This window comes from Mercenaria mercenaria, chromosome 11, assembly GCF_021730395.1.
Source record: "Mercenaria mercenaria strain notata chromosome 11, MADL_Memer_1, whole genome shotgun sequence".
Lineage (NCBI taxonomy): Eukaryota > Metazoa > Mollusca > Bivalvia > Venerida > Veneridae > Mercenaria > Mercenaria mercenaria.
The window spans coordinates 24,853,533-24,876,600 of NC_069371.1; the positions used below are offsets into that span (position 1 = coordinate 24,853,533).

Sequence of the window (23,068 nt, forward strand, 5' to 3'; positions counted from 1 at the left end):
TATAGTCAATCCTCGGGAAATATGCACGAGTTCTTCAGCGGAAGAATATTGCGCTCCTAAAGTCGCGCAATATTTCCGCTGAAGAACTCGTGCATATTTCCCGATACAAAGCTAATAACCTATAAGTACTGTACCCAACACAGAAAAATAACTTCATATTAAAAATGCTTATTATTTGGAAAGATCTGTTTTCATGATATAATAACTATGTATCACATTATTTCAGTTGGGACTTCTTTAACTAGCATAGTGTCTTGTTCTGCTATGTATACAATGAATCGCTCATCATTGTCTTACGATAGACCACGCACAATTTCCGAAATGCTAACCTTTTGCGAAAAAGAAGAGGGTTTCATGCTTACACATGTATATCAATTTCGCTTCACATTTTTACAAAGGATAGTTATTATCTTTTACGTTTACATATTAGTATTAATTTACCCTTGTGGCTTGTTTCTACCATGCCATTCTATACATAAAGAAATACATGTAATCAAAATAGAACAAAAATGCGAATCATCAAAATTAAGAATAGAAACAAATGTTCGTAATCAGTAAAGCTACAATTGGATCAAAACCTTAAGACAGTGTAGTCCTACAGATGTGAGGACGGGTTATCTATAAGAAGCCAAATGACACGGTCATATGGCGGGCTACACGGAGCGGACCATCTGTAAATGTTCTCATATCTAAACACTATATATTTGTGCTGAATGGCCCCTTGAAGTCATTGTTTAACATCGCGTTATCGTTTAAAAGTCAGTCAAATGTGTGTACAAAATGATATTTAAAGATTTCATCATCGTTGATCTTGTTCGATGCTGGACGTGATGGAGATACAGATTCAAGTAAGTGTTTTATTATCATTGCATACTCGTTAGATAATTTGTGTTATTGTTGCTGCCACTTTATTGCTAGCACTACTCCAACAATGATTTTATTTAGACTGTACAGTAAACAACGCGCCGTCGCATGTCAATTTTTCTATGTATACATGGTGGTAATAGCTTTAAAACATATTCAAGATAATATTCCATGGTAGGTTTGACTTTGTTTTAAATAACATGAAGTACATTTTCAAATAGTGTTCGTATTTATGTTTCTTTTCGAATACAGAACAAAGTGAAGTGAAGTCAAATTACGTCTTACTAAAATTTATGTTGATAGCCAAATAACTGTGGTGGTTTACAAATCTATTTACATAATAACTCTACAGAAAAGCACTGTATTAACAATTTTCATGTTTAAAAATCTTTTACTGTCGGTCAGTATGATACGAACAAATGGAAAGTTTTGAAATAAAAAGTCATTCATCTGCGGAAATCAACGTTTTTTTTCAAAAACATGAAACTAATTTAAAACTTTTCACTTACCTTTTTGAGAGTATTAGGGTTATTTATGACTTCTATTGTATTTCTTACTAGATTAGAAAAAAATTCTTAGAATTAGAGCACCGGATGTACCTATTATTAATTTGTTATGACGAAAATTAACATCTTACTGACATCATAGCAAACGTATTAAAAAAATTAAAGAGTTTAAGGGTTTTTTAAAAATTATTTCTATGCAAATCTATCAATAGCTCAAATAAAATTCATTTAACGCATGGTCTTTCAGAAAAAAAGATATACGTTCAAACACCGATCTAAAGCTGCTTAACAAGACAGAACATTGTAAAAAGAATGCATTCTGAATTATACTCATTCAGATGATTCTTTAAACACATTTTGGCCTAACGTTTTTAAATGGATCGCACGAAAACCGAAGATATCGATTTAAAGAAGACATACAATTATATCCGGTGTAGATAATGATATCACCCTTATCCGACTCTTGTTAAGGGGGCACTATGATAACGCTGTCGCGTGCTCGTAATATCATTATGGCGGGTGGTTAACGTTAAAGGTTCACCCGTATACACTTGTGTTAATGAAATGGATTAGATAATAAGTTTTTAAACCCAATGATTTAAATACAATGCCATGTTTGATTATGTTTAGTTACACTGTCTATCTAAAAATGACAATGTAAGAATATGTGATATATCGATATAAGAAACAAATTATGGTCAACAGTTTTTCAATTTATGAGTAGGTCTTGTCAGAATACATATATCCTAACCCAAACTTCTATACCCCATTAACCTACTATCAAGACAGACACACTCATGAAAATGAAGCATCTGGAAGGAAGAATGAAGAAACTCGTGGATATAACAGAAATATGTATATTAATTGAATGAATTCGTCTGGATCTGCATGCCGGAAAAAGCTCTGAAAGATTGTTTTGTCTTATCACGCTTGCCATTTGTAACAGGGCGATAAAATAACAGTTTTGTTCATTCGGCTCGCGTTATGACGACAAAACTTACAACAAAACTTCAGCAAAGACAGATACCTCGCAGAGATACGTCACAGAGATACATCACAGAGATACCTCGCCGAGTTACATCGCAGAGATACCATGCAGAGATACCTCGCAGAGATATGTCACAGAGATACATCGCAGAACTAGTACATTGCAGAGACACATCGCAGAGAAACCTCGCCGAGTTAATCGCAGAGATACTATGCAGAGATACGTCACAGAGATACATCACAGAGATACCTCGCAGAGATACAGTCCATGATATGTAATAATCAACGAACATAGTCTAAAAGATAAACTTACTAATGGATCCTTTTTAATGAAATGACTAGTTTTTCTCGAAACTGCTTTAATATGCAGTTACTAAAATCACAAAGAGATCTACAGCATTTTAGCAGTTGAACAACATGTGTATTAATGTCGTTTATTAAAGTATAAGGTTTTTTTTGTATGAAAAACCATTTACTGGTATGAAATACAAAATAAGGCGATGCTCATACTTGTTATATACCCAGCTTTCATATTTCGCAAAAAAATCCGTTTGCTTTAACATTTTGGAATTAATTTACCTAATCAGACATGTTGTTAAGATTTTTCTTGTAATCAACCAATCAGGCACAGTCCGGGACTGTGGCGAATCTCTGATAGTATAATGCTCTTGAATGTAGGAACGGGAATCAGCATTTTTGAGAAAAAATTGTCAAATGACGCTTGCCATTTGTAACAAGGCGTTATACATTCAGTTTTGTTCATTCGGCTCGCGTTATCTCGACAAAACTTTCAACACACCATGAAAGATGCTTTAATAACCCGCTATGGACAATCTAAGCCACCAATCTTTAATCTATATCTCATCTACGAAAAGTACTTTTTTGTAAACAGAACATATCAACAATAATAAACATGTCGCATGGTAACAAAACAGTTTGGAAACCAGCCTCAAGTATCCGGCATCTGATTGGCTAATTAAGATAAAAGGGCCTTATAACTGACCAATGGCAAAGCTGCATTCTAAGATTCCAGAATTTGGTCACTAGTCTCAAATTATCACAAAGGCATGTATTTAAAGAACAAGTGAAAGCAATAAATGGCACATACTTTACAGAACTTCCTGTGTTGTTAAATTAATATCGGTTTGAATACCATATTTACAACAAAACTGATAACTACTGCATACAGAAACGTCAAGTTTGATAGATTATCTGCACACTTCTATAGAATCTTATCATGTCTTATTGTTAAGTTGACACTGATGATTTAAATAATAGCTAGAAGCAGCTGTACGTTTCAGAAGGTTGAAATATTGCGCTTATTATTCTGAACAATGTAACACGAAAAGTTACACATTGGATGTGTTCGTTTGTTGTTGTGTTTTTTTTTTTTTTTCTTTTTTTGTTTTCTTTTTTTTTTCAGAAATGCATATAGTCATAAGTAATAATCTGATATTATAAGTGTTTTCATAAATAAGATGAGTGTAGTGTTCTTCTTGAATCGCTAAGACAGTTACATTTAAAAAACCGGTTTTTCGTTTGAAGGATTCTCTAACTTTGTTTACGTTTGATATATCGGAAGAAGAGGAGCTGAAAGTGAATGTCATGTCATCAGCTTGTTTATTCGTTTGAGAAAAAAAAAGATAACAGACGACGAATTCGACTGTACTGCATTTTTCTGTTTTACTTAAGGGCTTTACACGATAACAGCTAAAGTATTAGTAGACAACTCGTACTGGCATATTATTTAACATATTTGAATTAACTCCCCTTATCTTACAAGAACGCTACCAATGTATAGTGTGGGACTATGTGGAGTCTCTGTGCGCTTTTCAGTGAAGAAACAGGAATCAGTATTGTTGAGGAAAAAAATTGTCAAATGACGCCTGCCATTTGTAACAAGGCGTTATATACTCAGTTTTGTTCATTCGGCTCGCGTTATCTCGACAAAACTTACATCACACGACGAACACCATCCTGGCATGAACAAAAGGGAATTACACTAACCACAGAATGTCTAGCTTCAGGAAGAGCTGGACACAAGGAAACAATCACCTGTCCTATTGGACAAAGGATCATTGAACTGAAGCCATCATTACGAGAAGGAGAGGATCATGTACGAGTTTACGAATGGAGAAATAGTTTAAGAAAATGAATTAAAATGTTGACATTTTAACAGAGTAAAATGAGACTTAGATACCCAGTATATTGTCGCTAGCTGTCTGAATACTTCTAGGCGTTGATTTATAAAATAACCGAGCGTTTAAAACGGAAAAAACATTACTTAATAAGAAGAAATGGTATACATTTTTGATCTATTTACATAACCTGCAATTCGTCTCGGATATTAGGAGAATAATGTCGTGTCAAAAATTAGTGTTTGAAAAGCTTATAACTTACTGTCTTATTAAACCATTTAATTTACTGTGTTAATTCAGGCGCTATATCACATATTTATATTATTACTTGACGCTTTATATAAACTGTCGTTCCATATTTATGCTACTGTCTCGTCTGTAGTTTAATATCAAATTTTGAAGTAGAAATTTGAAGATAAAATTATTTAAAATTTAATTTTCATACCATATAATGAAATCAGTAAATGAATGGCTTGTCGGTAAGTAGTCAAAACTATTATCCTCGGTCATTCGAACCTGTGGCACTATAGTTTTGACTGTTGACCTGCAGTGTATTATGTTTTGCATGCACTACGAAAGAAATGTATAAATGATATTAAAAACAGCTGCGCGGATGTATAAAAGGGCCATGCTCACAGAATTAAAAGTAATCTGTCTGATCTAATTTAACGTACGTGAATAAAGGCTATCGCGTTAGCACGTCTGTGTGCGCACGCGAATGTTACAACACAGTACACGTAAATATTAGGATAAGGGCATGGGTTAGCATTAATTTGCTAACGCGTGAGTACAACAAAGCTACCTTGGCTTCTGCTTTTCACCCGAAACGCGAAAGAAAAAATATATTCCACGTCCAATCTGTTTTCAGCTTCCTGTCATTTCTATGTACAATTTTGCATTACATGGCAAATCATGATTTTTTTTATCAATGTTATTTGAAAATCTTTACATTCCATGTTAAATACTTATGAAGGATGCACGTTCAAATTTTTATCAATTTCTTTCAAAATACAGGAAATTCTTTGAACTTGAAGCGAGAGTCAGTAAACACATGCACAACAAAGTGATTCGGTGAGATATATGTAAAAAAAGCACCCGCATAGTCTAAATGAATGTCCTATAGTAAATAGAAATTATTTCTGTCGCGTAAGTCACGCATTAAAACTGATGTAGGCTAATTTGTATCGTTCTGATTTAATATCTACTTTAATAACAATGATTTGAAAAATACTTTAAATATTCGGCTATCCTATTCTTGTGATATTTGGCTGTGATAGATGTAAGACACGATGTCGAAGATGCGTCTTTTTTTTACACAAATGGTAGCCATATTCCTTTGCAAATGCAGATGAACCCGTTTATTTTCTTCAGTCATTGAACACAAAAATACAACAAAATAAAAAAGGGGGAAAATATGTGAAGGCGGCTAGATTATGTACAAGATTTGGTTAGTACTGTTAACGGATCATGTCAAATCATATAAATGACATAATACAAATGGAACTGTTACATCTGATAGTGTACATTACAAAAAACACAATTAAAATAAAGTATGCGTCTGTATGCTTCATTCCGCTGCTACTACACTACCATTTTGAAAATAAAGTTCTTGAAATTTAAAATATTTACAGGCCATATAAGCGATTTTCTAATAGACAGAGGCTGTATTCACGCTTTGTTGGGATTTTGCATGTAATTTGAAAGTACTTTTTGTAAAATATTTAATTGTTAGTGATTTCATTTGTTGATTTTAGAATGATTATTTCTTTTGATCTATTCATCATACTAATAAACGTGGCCTGAAAGCAAATATTCCTCACAAAATGCTAAAATTAAATGTTCGTTCTGCATCTTTTGCAGAAGTTTTTTTATGCCATACTGCATGTAAGACTATAGATAAGAAGATTCATATAATAAGAATCTTTCAGTATGGAAAAATCTGGCTCGAGGGTAATGGTTTATTCGGTAACGGGGCTCTGCCAAGTTACCGCAAAACAGTAAAACAGTTACCCGAGAGCCAGATATTTCCATGCGCTCCTTCAACTAGTGATGGATTTTTGTTCTTGCATGCCATATTCGTTAATCAATAGAAAAACATGAAGTAAAACGATTATTCTAATAGGCACTATTTCATTTTAGTAGCGTATGAATTTACGCATTCATTCATAAATCGCAGCACGAGGGTCATCTTACAACCCGGAATGCAAGACGAGTTTTTCTAGCACCGGCAATCCTGTCTGGCATGCAAGAAGACCAAATGGTTATATATTTTAGATTTCAAAGTCTTTTAAGGTCTCATCAATATGCATAAAAAGTATATGGTTATATGAATCGTCTTTCTTTCATATTGACAACACGGTCAACCGTAGGTTCGGTTATGAAAATGGCACACGGCTGTTGATCAAACAAAACGAAATATGAACCCCTAACATTTCCTGTGGTACATAAAAAGGTAGATTGTTTCGTTCAAAATTATTTAAAATATAAACATTATTATAAATGGAACAATCAAACGAAAGGATTACTTTAAATTAATTCAAATATTGTTGAAAAACGGCGTTAAACAAAAACAAAAACAAAACAAAAAATAATAATAAAATGAATGAGGAATAATTAAGAAAATTCATATAAACTGACGACAGCTTTCATTTCAGAATGTTTACAGAGAGGCATTAATCAGTACTTAGGTCAAACAAACAACATAAACTGTACTCAAGGAAGATATTATCCATGAAAAAGCGAAAACGGCGCTTGAAACAAAATCTATTTTTTCTTTTTCAATATTTAAGAAACACATTTTTGCTGCCTTTCAATATCATTGTTTCTTTCTAATGAATCTGTTTTATATACTCAACAGAGGGGTACTTTTTATGAACCGCTTTTGCATGACCATATGAGCCGTGCCATGAGAAAATCAACATAGTGGGTTTGCGACCAGCATGGATCCAGACCAGCCTGCGCATCCGCGCAGTCTGGTCAGGCTCCATGCTGTTCGCTTTTAAAGCTTATTGGAATTGGAGAAACTGTTAGCGAACAGCATGGAGCCTGACCAGACTGCGCGGATGCGCAGGCTGGTCTGGATCCATGCTGGTCGCATACCCACTATGTTGGTTTTCCCATGGCACGGCTCATATATGCATCTACATCACCTTCCTGTCTGTACATACATTTGTGTCGAGTATCAATGAAATCTGTTCATCCAGTATTTTGATATCGCTCCAAATAGACAAAAAGAAAGCAACACGGCCTAACAGACAAACGGAAAACGCAAAAACGATATCTTCTTTCCACGTACAATGAATATGTCTAACAACTATACATGTATATATTTTTAATTCACGTGCGTGAAACTTCGGGAAAATGTGCTTTAGATACAAGAAATAGCCGAATTTCTTGTAAAAACTGAAAAAAAAAAACGAATTTATGTAGAGCGATGCTGAATCTTTCACTCCGTTTCTAGAGTTGCGTTTGATACAGATCTTTGAATAAGTAATGACCAGTACAAAACAATGTTTTAAAATGTGTTTTAATCAATTATGAAAATCTTATGAGCACCTGACAATTTATCACATGTCGTTTTTGTCTGTCATTACAGTGGTTTATACAATGGAAGGTTTCGGGAGAGACAACAAAGACAAATTTGCCACTTGATCGGTCGCTTTTGTTTTTGGGAAATTTAGCTGAATTTGGACGGATTGATAACTGGTCTCGATTGCACCGAATTTCAACATAATACGTGTATGCAGTGAAAACTTTGAAATTACCAAATTGAATTTCACTGTTTGACAACACATTTGCTAATGACATCATGATTTCTTTATATATTTTTTTTCTGATAGAAGTATGTAAGTTTTAAAGATTCACGAAATGCATTCAAAATTGTGCGCAAATTGTCTTCTGCGTTTTGATGTCTTCTGAATCTCATTTTTGGTAGAAATTAGAACAGAGATATGCTATATAAAGGCAAACGTTTATAAACCCCGCATGTAGAAAAGTTAGCAGTAGAGGAATATTACAGTAGTATTTCTGTTGTCACTGCAGTAGTACTGCTGTTGACTAGCTCCTAGACTTTTATATATTTTTGAATTTTTATTTTTAATATTATGAATATAGCCAGTCTATATCTTAGGTCCAATATCACATAAGAATCAGTAATCTGTAAATTAGACTGGCATTTGTCACAATAACATAAATAAAATCAAATCATTAAAATCATATTCTTTTTTATTTTTGTGACAAATTCTTTATTATCAGTCTAGTGACTAGTCTAGTACTGCTGTTACTACATGTATAGACTGGATCCTTTGAAATAAACTTATCTGTCATAAAATTCCCTGAAATAGCACTTTCTGAAAAAAATACAGTATCAGTTATCTCTGACTCTATGAGCCTAGAGAGAAAAGTGTTTTCTGAGTAAATAACAGTGTCAATATGAAGAAAGAATAAACTTTATTACAGATTACTTGACTTTATACTGTTGCTCTACTGCTAACTTCACGCTGGTAAGAAATAGTCTATCCTTATTATAGTTTTATAACAGAAAGACAACACAAAATCTTATTTACAGATTAATTTATTTTGCAGTGGATTAAGTTACTTACGTTATTTACAGAAATTTTGTAATCCATTTATGTTTTCAACGACTTTATCCTCAGTTGGAAAAGAAAGAAGAAAACTGAAGGGACTTCCGTTGCGGGGATGGGAGAGTGGGCGGGGTGCCGGCATCGAATTTCAAGCAACCAGACAGGATTTTTACATGTATTCTTTTGGTGCTATGCAACAGAAATCGCCTGAAATATTTTAAGAATTTCCATGCAAATGAAAATAATGAACCACAGTAAATCGATTTCATCATAGCTTTATGTAAGACTGCAAAGAGTTTGAGAAATTGTCGTATTTTATTTTGAATGACCCTCTTAACGCTGAAAATTGATCATTCAGGAAGACCCTTACACTTATAAAGTAAATAAATGAACTAAACGCCCGTAAAATGCAACTACGCATTTTGTTTAGAATACAGAATATAATTGCTTGTCATAAATCAAACACAACCTGTATCAAAATAAGAACACATTTTTTTAACTCCATCTGATTAATCAATTCTTTGATATGTATGCAATGGAGATGCATTCAGTATATTTCAGATAAAACGTTTCATCTGCAAATCTAAAATAATTTGATTATTATAAGTGATCAATGATTTTAGAATGGCTTCAAGGCAAATGATAAACATCAGCTTTGACAAAGTCAGGACTAAGTAACAAATTACCGTTTACAGCTACATTTAACTCTCGTGGGTAACATATTGCTTTGCGTACCCATTTAGATAATTGGTTCTCAGTCCTAGGAGCATCAGGTAATACAATGATAGTGACCTCAAAACCTTCTTTGGATAAGGCCAAACATGTTTAAATTGTCGTCACCGAATAACGGCCACTACCATAAAACTTGCTGATACAGGTCAAAATATTCTCTTAGATTATACATTGTGTCAATCTGACCACTTGTTAAAAAATACCACTTTTTTCAATTTCCAAGGGAGGTTACTTCAGACAAGTATGACTGTGATGCGAAATGCTGGCTTAGGGAGAGGGTGTGTGTGTGTGGGGGGGTGCTTCTACCCAGGATCCCGTCAATGCCTGAAACAATTCTTGCAGGGACACTTGGTTTGTCTACCCCAACCACCAAAGCTGCAAAAGTCGCCTTATGACCTGTATTGAAATAGTGTGACACTTAACCCAATCAAAAGAAAAGAAACGAAAAACAAACAAACAAACAAAAATAAAATTTATCCTTGGGTTAAACAATATCTTTTAACATAGTTACAAGTATTACAATCTAACAAATTTATCAACATAGAGAATAAAGTAGGAAACAATATAAAGTATTTTTAAAAACCCTCTCCCTGTTTTATCCTTGAATAAAATAATTTTTTCTTAATGGGCTGAAATCTAAATATGTCTCAGCAACAAAGCAAGTTCGCACGAATGAACTGAGAAACTTAATATAAATTGTTGTGTCCTATCGTTTCCAAAGGCACCATCATTTTTATTGCATTCTGATACAATGTATATATTGTTGCCCTTAGTAATGGCAAGTGTTTGTAACCGATTATTCGAAGAGTGTTCAGTGGATCTGTATATAAATTTTTTATCTAAAATCACTTAGAGGTATGTATATGAACTTTCTTCATTAAACATAACAAAACTGTGTGATTTTTACGACTGTAAGGGGCTTATACATAATGGCTATATAATGTTATAAAGTAAGGAATAAGATAAGAAAATTGCAGTGCTGGCATTGCCGTAAAATCATTGAGATTGCAAAGTATTTTAATTGGATTAATTACATGATTAAAGTAGAAAATAAGCAACTGCAACTATGCCATAGAAATTTAATTTCATAAGTGGTAGATGCGATCTTTCAAAGAGAAAAATGTTTTCTTTAGTCCATGGATTTTTTAATATCTGCACTTACTAACATCATTTTTATTTTGGAAAGTGAAAATTAATCAAAAGATTTAAAAATGTTTTCTCGCAGATACATGTAAAAGGTATTCATTTAAGTTTGAACGTGAGATCATGCAAGTGGCTGTATTCAGCTTTTCTAGAAAATAAAGTAACGAAATTTTGCTTACTTAATACAGAAGAAGTTCGGTTTATGGAACTATTGTGGCTTTGTGTACAAAATAGCCAAAACAAAAAAAAAAACAAAATCACCTGACTGCTATTGAGCGAAATATTATAGAAAACACAACATGAGATTCAAATAATGCACATAGATTTATATACATGTATAACAATAAGTTCAAACAGAAAAAGACCGCAATAATATATATATTATGTTTTTTTTAAAAAAAAACACAGCTGAAAAGCCTCTAAATCCCATCACATTTTACTGTGTGGTTAACGCGGTAGATAGTCTTTTTTTCTGCATATGCTACACATTAAATATGTATTTCTATATTATTAAGCTTACTGCCGGGCCATAGCGATTCTTACGCTTTATTTTTCAATAAGTTTACAAGTTTATTAGGCAATCGGCATTGTAACATGCCTTTGGCATTTTACAATATCTTATTAAGATGGCCAAGACATACAATCTACATACAAATCATTTATTATTAAATCTTATAAGAAAAGAATGTATTTTTATTTTTTAAAATAATTTCGAAAAAGTTGGACAAAAATTTGAAGGAAAGCCACTTTCTCACAACCCCTCAGTAATCTAGTGTTGTTTTTTACAAGCTAAACAGTAAGACTATGGTAGTCAAAACACGATTTTTTTACATTTTCATTTATTTGACTATTTAAGAAATCAGGAAGTCTTTAGATGCAAGGAGGATTTTCATTGGTGGACTTAATTAGAAGAGTTTTGTCACGATTTTAAGATAGTGTCATTGAAGTTCATATACCTCATGCTTCTTCTCACGATAGAGAGCGTAGCTCAAATTGTTTTGGATTTAAAATGAGAGCGATAATAAGTCAGATAAGAATAAAATGATCATGCATTTTGTTTTCTGTCTCAAATTGTGGATTTTACCATAAATACGCAATGTACAAACAGAGTCGAATGTTTAGTGCCACCGTGATCAAATGCACAATCATGGTGAAATAGCATTTTCTTCATGGTGTTTTACCAGAATTTAAGTTTTGAACCAAATGCATCTAAAGCTCTGATCACGTGACGAAATATTGACACCGGGTAAAAACTTTGCGCTCGCCCATTATTTGCTTAAACTTGTTGAAACGGTTCCAATCGTTGCACATCCAAAACTGAATTATAACATCTACTAACAGCGTTTCCTCCTAAATCGCTTTTCATTTTGAATCATAGTTTCACATAAGCGATCCTAGGGCGGATATGTAGGACCACATTCGTAACAGATCGCATTTGTAACAGGTGTTACAAATGCGATCGCATATGTAGCACGTGTTACAAATGAGATCGCATACGTAACAGAAATCAAGCACATATGTAACAATTTTTGTGACGAATGTGATCGATGCCGATTTTTGATGTGACATCTGATCACATTTGTCGCATGTCATTTTCAATCGGGAAAATGAACAAAAAAGTGCATTTTTACATCTGAAACACATTTGTAACATGTTTTAGCTCACTTGTACGAAGTGACAAAGTAAGCTATTGCGATCATCCATCCGTTCACATTTTTTTTGCGAATATGACGGAGACAATATTTATCATTTAATTTTGACAAAACTTGCACAGAACTTAATATAGATCTATATCTCGGTTCCTTTCGAAAACCAGCCATATCACCTTATTCATCTAGGAGTTATGGCCCCTGGAATGGCAATGATTACTGATTTTAGCCTTCTGAACCCGATTAAGACCGCATGTTTTGTTATTTTGACTCAATATGCATACAGCTTATATATCTATAAGATCTCGGTTCCTTTCAAAGACAACCGTATTGCACCATTTATTTGACTTCGAGTTACGGCCCCTGAATTGGTAAAAAATGCTGCTTGTGAAGACAATGGAGACTACATTTATTATTTGATTTTCATTAAACTTATATAGGATCTCACTTCCTTTCAAAACAGCCATATCGCGCCACTTGTCTCAGACTTATGGCTGAAATGGCAAAATTTGCTTAATTTTGTCTTGTGAACACAATAGAGGCTATATTTATTATTTCATTTTGATCAAACTTGTATATAAGTTATATAATAACATGTATTGTGTAGTATTACTCATGTGAGCGATAGTGGGCCATGACGGCCCTCTTGTTGATTAGAGGGATATTTCCGGTTAGGTTAATATCTCGGTACTGGTTGGTTATCTGGCAATTAAACTTGGCAAGAATACCGAATGGTTATCATGACTGGTCTGTTCATAGTACTTCATGTACATGTCACTTATAAACTTCCCATATAGATTTTGCTTTGTAAGATTTCATTTTTGTTAAATGCATGAATACATGTATATGAATATGTATGATTAAAGGGGAAGATACACCACATGCGATCCCTGTTCAACTTTTATAATCGGCAATTCGCTGGTTGTATCGCTTCAACAACAGATAAAGCGCACTCGAAAATCAAGATCAAGGCAGTCTCAACTAACATAGAAAGTCTTGTTAAAGCTGAACACTGGGTATATATACATCTATGTATACTTAAAAATAGTGACTAGCTTGACAAATCGAGGACTGCTAATGACTATTTTTCTGATCCTGATGTCGTCGGTGTCCACGGGTTCGCTGCAAGATAGGTTTTTCGTTTTCGTTTTGTTTATCTTTGTCAATTCGCATTGCTTTAAACATAAAAAAACTTAAACTGACGACAAATGAAATATGGTCAACTTAAAACTCTGGCGTGAACTTTATTGGATTATATTTACTATGAGAGTTGTCTTGCCAGGCCTGGTGTCTGCATTCGTATGGAAACACTCTTATTTTGTATCTCTATAGGAGCGGCACGAGTAACTCCATCGGTGAGGCTGGTGCAGTGGATAGTTTTGCAGATTACGAAACCGGCGGAGCGAGTTGAACTTCTAGTCAGTGCCAGAATTTCCAGAGATATTGACAATGTGTCTTTCATCCACCCAGTCAATACCTTACTTGTATCGGTGCGTTTTACCAGACCCGTAAACGAACACACGAGTGTAAACTCGTATATGAGCCAGGGTATAATTTCAGTTGAAATTAATGGGAAGAACTTACCATCGACTAGAGTGTCGAGGGACACACGTTCAAGACCGGGTGAAAACTACTCGTATCTGTTGCTATTTTCGCCACTCAGTGCTGTTTCTAGCTGGGAAGTTGTCTGTTACTAACATAAAGATACTGCTATACTGATTTTAATATTACTGGAATTTTTATCATCATTATCATCATCATCATAATAATAATAATCATCATCATCTTGGACTGGTCCGTTTTAGGATTAATGATAAGATTAACTGCCCGAAACTGTATTACCTAAATACTGTTGAAAACACGCGCTCTGAATCCAACAAACAAAAATAATATTCATTGAAACCATTCTACAGGGTCCCAAAATTTGAGACGTTTGCAGTAATAGGTGTAATATGATCACTACAGATTGTCAATAAATGGTGGTTATTTGTACCAAAGTATTTGGAAATCTGACTAAAGCGGGTTATGATTCGGGCACAAACATAAATATTACAACAAAATAACAAAACCAGTCTAAGTTCAAAGCTGTGAACTTGATCTTGGATATATACATGTAGCAACAAGGATCATGATCTCAACACACCTTCTATCCATGCGGATCATTTGTACCAAATAATTTGAAAATCTGACTATGAATGGGCAAGTTATACCAAGGACATGAACGTATATACATATAACTGCACGAACGCACAGACTCCGCTATTTCACGGCCGGATTATAATAAAAGAAGGCCTACAGACGGACTCAGTGGGGTGAGGGTAATTAGAAAATAAGGTGTATTTTCTTAAAATCCCATAGACATTAGTTCGCAGCACAAGGTCGGGCCCTTCTAGACTTAAGGCTAACGACTCCGTCCATGACAAGTTGTATATAATTCGTCCCGTGACATAGCAGCTTCCTGTTTGTCAACCAACTTGAAACAGCTCTGGATGACGAAATATAGCTACAAATGTATGTCGCCACCGGGTTCGAACCAGTGACCTGAGCATGTTGGTCTACATTTCAGCAAGTCGAGGTAACAGTAGAAGTAGCTGAAGTTGTAATTATATTACAGTGGTAGTGCCCCGCAATGGAAGCAGAAATGATTATAACAATGAGCCACGTCACGGAAAAATTGGCATTCGGACATTTTCGTGAATTTCCGGAAAGTCTATATTTAGGCTGACCTGTGCATTTATGCATCTGAATTAGAGTCAGAAAATTTCATATTCAGGTAGAATAAGCCTTCTTTGAAATAACAGCGAACGGTGTGGGCCATGATCAGACTGCGCGGATGCGCAGGCTGATCTGGGCCCACACTGGTCGCAAAGCCTCGAAGATTCCCGAAGGCCCATTTTCTCATGATGCGGCTCAAGTAATTTTATGATGTCATTGACCTCGACGACGACGACGCTAACTTGTGATGGTGCTTATGGTAGTTATTTAATGTTGTTGCGATGACAACCAACTCATTGAACATTTGCAGTATAAAACTCAATATGATACATATGTGCTTCTCATGTCAACCCCCATGTTGGACAAACACATTCGTAACACATTTTACCTGTTACAAATGCGATCGCATACGTACGAAATCTGTTACAAATGCGATCTGTTACAAATGTGGTCCTACACGGCTCTCTTTCAAAATTGTTATGAAACATAGCCGCTAGAGGGCGTGGTCACTTCTCCCTATCTGTATATAGTTGAAACAGTGAAATTCCTTTTGTCAGGAAACTGCTGGTCCGATTTTAAAATGATGTCACAGAAATGTTCCTCGGGTGACCTGTTACCAAATTGTTCAAATTATTCCAATTCGTCAAAAATATGACCACAAGAGCAACGCCTTTTTAGTTGTTGGTCCGATTTGAAAATGATTTACAGAAATGTTTTTGGTAACGCTGTCCCAAGTTTGTTTAAATCAGTCCTATTCATATAAAGTATAATAGTAGGAACCTTACGAAGAATACTTGTCAAAAACTGCTGACCTGACCTTGAAATGTTACTTTGTTTATCATGTACCATAACACTGCACAGATACAGTTGTTAAAAAAACATGGTCACTAGAGGGCGTGGTCACTTTTCCCATATAGGTTATAACACTAAATAGTTGTTGTTCTTTATTCTGTATAAAATTGACCTATTTCCAATGACCGCAGCACACATCAGGACCCATTTTAAATGTCTGTAACCTACATTTTCTTGAAGAATATTGTCAGTGCTAACTAAAAATCAAAAGAAAAGTGGGGGTCATGTTTGATGCAAGAAAAATAATTTCAGTCAAACACACAAACTGCAAAATCAGCTAAAAATGAGACCCCAAATTATACTGGTGGTGTATGATCTAAGTTTCCATGAAAAATTTTGTCATGTTGTTATTTCATTATGAAAATGCTACCTACATGTCAAGCATAGACCTGCCATGTGATTTTAGCAACAACAAAAATGCAAAGAAAATAAGAAAAATAGCTCCACAGAGCAAAAAAAAACTGAGAACTATTTGTATCCGCCATTATGCGACTACCATTTTTTTCGCGCCATTTTTCTATTTAGTGTCTGTATGCCTATATGTGTATAGTTGAAAAAAGAATGACCTTTTCGTTAAAAACTGACTGTCCGGTTTTAAAATAATTTCACATAACACTAACGTTTCTTCGGTGGCACTTTACGAAAATTGCTCAAATTATTCCGATTGTCAAAAAACATCTGGTGGCTAGCGATTCGTATTTTTTTTAATAATTTCACAGCAACGTTTACTGGGTAACTATCTACCAAAAATGTTCGAATTGTTCCGAGTATTCAAGACACTTGGATGTTATGGCTAAAATTAGGAAAGTTTCAAATGCCCACTCCTACCACCGATTTTGATATATTTTACGGAAATGTATTAAAACGTAAAACAATTATTGAATCCATCATGATTCGTCAAAAAAAAAAAAAAAAAAAAAAAAAAAAAAAAAATAAAAACAAATGGCTGTCGGTGGCGGATCTAGGTTTCCCTGTATGGCTTGAGAAAAATCTTTAAAACTCTTCTCATATAAGCCTGCTTAAAAGTCATCAAAATGACTTGGCAGAAACGTTTCTTACTATATTTTTTCAGCTATATAGGGCTATCACTGTCCTGTTGTATATTTTCTAAAGCATTTAAATCAATCCAAAATACATGTATATAAATTCCAGCAAATTTACGTGGGCTGAATATTTTACTGTTTGGGTCACATTACAAAAAAATAAAATACAGCCTGCTCAAAATTTAAGGGGTGGGGGAGCATATGTTTATCGAACCACATCCTAATACACGATAGGCAAATTTTGTGCTGGGTGTTTTTTGGTTCACATGTCTCATGGTCAAAACATTTGCTTCTGTGCGAAGTCCGAGTGATATCATACTACGCATCTGAATCATTGAACAGTATATCACTGCTTGAGATATCTGATTTCGATTTAAACACGATATCAAGGATATTCCTATAAGTTAGAGACCACCAGTTGTTTTCCCATAGACTTCGGCGTGTACGGCCTTCCATACATCGAAACATGTATATCTCACCACATGTTTTTCAAAAACTATCTGGGTTCCACCAAAATATCGGACGAAAGACATACGAATAGTGATACTTTATTGAAGAAATGTTCGTGTAAATGAGATGACCCCCTGTTTACACCGTTCGCATGGTGGGAGAAATTCGTTTGATAAAACTGATTTTAAATATACATCAAATTAGCAATTTTGTCAAAATGTACAATAAAATACTGTAAATGCAGTTAAACATTTCAATTTTGAAAACAATAATCACTTCTAAGTTCAATTCACATGACTGACCACTCAGAAAGGACAAACATTACCTTATTACCAGTTATACACTTACCTTATTCCCAGTAAGTTCCCTGTACTTTTTTGAATTGGTGGTATCTGACCTATTCATTTTTTTTAGAGCGCCACTATGATTTTTGATGCTCTGACGTTGATGCAAAATAACGTCACAGTTTCAGTCTCATAGTAGGCAGACATATCGGGTCATATCAGAAAAGTGAATAGGTTACGTTAATAATACTGCGGATATTATCATTATGTCGTTGGTATTTCTGATGGATATACTTTTCAAGTTTGGTGAATCTGATTATCCCCTTAATTAAGTAGGCTAAGTAAAAGATAAGTAAATTGTTTTGCATAAAACTCCTAGACGGTGTAAGTAACTACTTAAGCTTGGTGTCGGCGTTATAGATTAGTTTCTGCTTTGGCAAGAAGAAAAACATTTTCAATATTGTTTTTGTAGCTTTTTTTAACTGTAGATGTTCTTCTTTCATTTGTCTAGGTTATACTTCGTCCAAATGGAGATGGAGGAACTTCCGGCGCTTTCAGAATTAAACAATATAACTACATACGCCAATCAAACTTACTTCAACATTAGTAACACGACAGGTACAAATGACACATTTAATACTGGTGTTGAAAGAAGTTGGATATACTGGCTTCCCGGGCCTTTCATATGCGGGTTTGGAATCGTCTGCAATTTATTAAATTTGGCTGTTCTCTCCCAGAAGAGGCTGAGTGACTCGCCATATACATATCTAACAGCTCTTGCTACATCCGATCTTACTCTCCTTACAACATCATTTATTCACCTCGTATCGTCAGAAGCAGCCAAAACGTATCTGAAAGCGTTTTATGACGTGTATATTTTCTATTCGTTTGGAAATGTTTTCTTCAATGCAAGCGTGTGGTTAGTTGTGGCACTGACAATAGAACGAGTGTTATTTGTTACGCATCCGATGACTTTTCGTCCTTCTAAAAAAGTTGCAAGATTAAGCTGTTTTTTGATATTTCTACTTTGTTCATTCATAAACATTCCACGATTTTTTTGCTACAAAGTAATAAAGTATAAAGGACTGTACTATCCGCACGGAACGGCATTTAGAGAATCCATCCAATTTTACCGAATCAGTTGGGCCCATGCCTTGATTATAACATTCATTCCTATTTCAATATTGTTAATTACTAACTTCATCCTTATCCATGCATTACGGAAAGCGGGAAAAGAACGCATAGGGTTGCATAGCAACAGAGACGAAGAGATCCGGAAGGACCAAACAAGACTAACACGAACGCTTGTTGCTATTGTTATCGTCTTCATTGTTTGTACATTTCCATCAGCGTTTGTTGAAGATCCGATTGCATATTCATTATTCGGCGGAGATAGGACTTGGATCGATTACCTCAAGTCTCCAGCGAACCAGATGTTTATTTACATTTCTAATTTACTTGTCTTCCTCAACTCGTCTCTTAATTTTGTGTTATATTGTTCACTCAACCGGAAGTTCAGACAAGCGACAAAATCTTTAATTAGTAAGCTGCATCCATACTGTCGTCAGTTAGGAAATGAGATTGTAAGCCAGTTCCCAAGTCACAGAACTCACTCGTCTACGATGTACTCATTACAACATACGCACACATCGCAAACAAATTTATAAAATGGAGCAGCGGCTAGCGGTTGAGGTGTCTGTTACTCAGCACAGAGGTTTTGGATTCGAGCATAGTATCTCCTCGCATGCCATTTCTACTGTCTCCTACTGAAATAGACTCCTGAAAGATTCATATAAGCATTACAGCAAAGCATTTAAAGAAACGGATAAACATCTGGCAGGATTTTCGACATTTTCTGAATATTGAATTGCACTTCATCAAGCCAGACATTCGACTTCTAATACTGTATGCCACTCTCGAACTTTTTCAACAATGTTGGTGACAGGGAAGAAAAAAACATTATAATTTTAATTTTCGAATAAATTGACAGTTTTTGAACATAATTCATACATGGCATGTTCGAATGTTACTTCCATTCCATATTAGTTTTGTCTAGTATATGCTTAAGAGTATAGTATAATTAAAGTATTTTCTTTTCTTTGTTTGAAAAAGTATATGTATGTAAAAATTCTAAATAAGGTTTCAGTGTAGATCATTGCCTACACAACACACTTTACATACTGTGATGATTATCAAGTAAATAATAATGATAAAATGACTATAATTTAGAGTATATTCTTTTATTGATTAACTCACTGTTTCAAATATAGGAACTGTGTTCGCCTTAGTTGATAATGGTCGCTACTGTGTGATTTAGCCCGGGTGATTTCTAGATACCGATGCGTAATGTATTTCAAACAAATACAATACAATGCAAAACAAATTTTATTTAAAGTCGGTGCATATATAAACAGGAAAAACATTAGCTATATATAGCTATTTACTGACAAAACCATCTGTTGCTTTAGTCATTTGCATACATTACTTGCCCCAAGTACACTCACATGACGCACATGTGAATGTATAACAGCTGTGTCCATACTTATATAATACATTAACATTGATACGCCTGTCAAATCAGACACCTCAAAACCTTATCATACGAGGGGTGTTCAAATATGAACGCAACTATGCCAATTTTCAGAAGTGCTTAATAAACAATGCCAAAATAATTATCTCAATCCTTCAAAATACTCACCACCATGTGATATACAAAGTTTCAGTCTTTTAATCCAATTTTTAAAGGCGTTTCCATAATATTTTCTAGGTATACTGTTCAGACACTGGAAAAGAGCCGAACCGAGATTTTTGCGGGTTTGATATTTTCTTCCAGCAAGGTGTTTTTTGAGCCTTGGAAATAGGAAAAAGTCACAAAGGGCAAGATCTGGCGAATAAGGAGGGTGAGGAAGCTCGACAACATTTTCCTGTTTCAGATATTCGCGTACAATGACCGCTTTGTGTGACGAAGCATTGTCATGCAACATCCTGACACCACGGAGACCAGTTGCTGGTCGACGGTTTACGAAATATTTCTTTAATTGATGAAGGACCTTGCTTTTGTAAAACTTGGCATTCACAGATTTACCCTTTCGTACGGCAACTTGAATAGCAGGACCTTGATTTGTAAAGAAAATTGCATACATTACCTTTTTGACGCTCATAGTGCGTTTTGCTATGCAAGGTCTTTGGCTTCCTTTGGTTGCCCATATTTTGTTCTGTATCTTTCGCTTGGCTCATAAAAGTGAACCCACGTCTCATCACCACTGATGATATTTCCGAAAGATCGATTGTTGTATTTAGGTAACTGTTTCAAAAATTGTTTGGCGATTCTTACCCGAGCAAGTGTTTGCTCTTTTGTAAGGAGAAGGGGTATCCATCTGGCACTTATCCTTCTCATTTGTAAATCATGTCTGAGAATTGTACGAGCAGATCCTACTGAGATACCAACGAATTTAGCTATATGCCTAGTTGTAAATCTTGCATCAGTAGCAATCAAATCCTTTACTTTTTCAACTATTTTTGGCGAAGTTGCAGTTTTCGGACGGCTTGCACGAGGCGCGTCTTTTACTGAATCTACACCACTTTTAAATTTCTTACACCACCGTGTGACAGATGAAAAAGAAAGTTCATTGTTCCCATAAACACGACATATTTCATTAAATATGTCTTTCGCCTGTATACCAAGAATAAAGCGGTTCTTGATATAGGACCGTATTTGGTAGGTGAAAGGAAACATTTTCCCAGCCATTTTACACGAGTAGATAGTGTTAATCGAGCTATTGACTGAAACGGATTTAAACATGTATTGTATCAATGGAGAGCTTACACAGCCCTCTATGCGATACATGTACCTATTTTGTGCAAACCGTGGTTAAAAGCGAGATATTGGCCTAGTTGCATTCATATTTGAACACCCCTCGTATCGTACTCACAGGCGCCGACAAATCACATTTATGACTGGTACGGAAGTCCTGGAGGGACATCTAACCAGTTCCGTTGACTTCTAACTTACAATTGCCTTACTTATAAATTCATGACATCTAACTTCCAACTTCACTATGTCTAACTTCTAACTGTCGGCTCCATTATTTGTAACTTTACAGATTCAGCTTTTTGACATTTTTTATTTTTTATTCTATATAAAATCTATCAGATGCCGCAAAAAAAAAAAATGTATTTAAAACCTTCGGTTGATGAATTTGTGGAATACACAGCAAACATCTGACGTGTTAACGATAACAACTTTCTGAAAAGAACAGCCAGGCTATAAATTTAGTCGAGGTATTCTAGCTTAGCATTTGTTTCTTGAATCTGAATAATTATAATGTGGTCAGCCAAGGCTCTAGAGGGAGCGGTAGTGGGTGTTATATTGCTTTGAAGTAACCGAAATCATCTGGTGATTTTCTCCTGGTAAATAATGTAATATTGTGGGGCCCAGGTGACCATGGTTGTTGGATACAAGAATAGAATATAATACTCTGTTATGGTTCGAATCCGGTCTTTAGGCTTATCCGAAAATTTGCAACTTGAGATGTTATTATCGTCTTATTATCTGCTAACGGTGTTAACGCGCTGTTTCTGCATAGTTTACCTGATGAACAACGTACAGACAGATGAACAGACTGTCATTTTTAACGCTAGGTGTCTCTGTTAGGCCATTTGATAAATATTCATAACTACTGTAGATTTTGCGGGTACAGTGGCTGGAAATGCTGGAGTTTACGACATTCCATCTTTGAGTAACCCCTTCCGGTAGTCGGTAAAACTCATAGATCAGGCCAGAAATTAAGAATTTTATTACAAATAATTATTTTTGCCTTGCATGTGTTTAAGAGATTTTTTTTAGGTACAGCACAAGTTATTTGGAGGTAGAATCGATCCCGAAAGACTTGTGGAGCAAGTGCGTTGACGATTTGACGATAGTAATGGCGGAAGAGCCGAGACCTTGAGTTCCAGCAATTCTGACCGACTTTCCAGCAAATCCAGCATCGCATGGTATATAACGAAAAGCGCGCATTGGATCTACCTCTTCCACGCTTTGGAAACATTCAAACAAGTCCATTCATTATATTTTGTGATTTTTTAAAAGTTATTTACACTAGTACTCGGAACAGGAACATTT

General features: G+C 34.9%; 2 protein-coding genes across 2 annotated transcripts; one reads left to right on the forward strand and one right to left on the reverse strand.

The window, feature by feature from the left end:
- Nucleotides 1-747: 747 nt before the first annotated feature.
- LOC128546857 (probable G-protein coupled receptor B0563.6) lies at nucleotides 748-20,176 on the forward strand. Its single transcript, XM_053518255.1, has 2 exons — nucleotides 748-848; nucleotides 18,458-20,176. The coding sequence occupies exon 2, from the start codon at nucleotides 18,474-18,476 to the stop codon at nucleotides 19,611-19,613; it is 1,140 nt and encodes a 379-aa protein (XP_053374230.1). The 5' UTR covers nucleotides 748-848; nucleotides 18,458-18,473; the 3' UTR covers nucleotides 19,614-20,176.
- A 942-nt stretch (nucleotides 20,177-21,118) lies between these two features.
- LOC123530819 (protein GVQW3-like) lies at nucleotides 21,119-21,694 on the reverse strand. The gene has a single exon (XM_045311593.2). It carries the CDS (start codon nucleotides 21,692-21,694, stop codon nucleotides 21,119-21,121), a length of 576 nt encoding a protein of 191 aa, XP_045167528.2.
- Nucleotides 21,695-23,068: the final 1,374 nt, after the last annotated feature.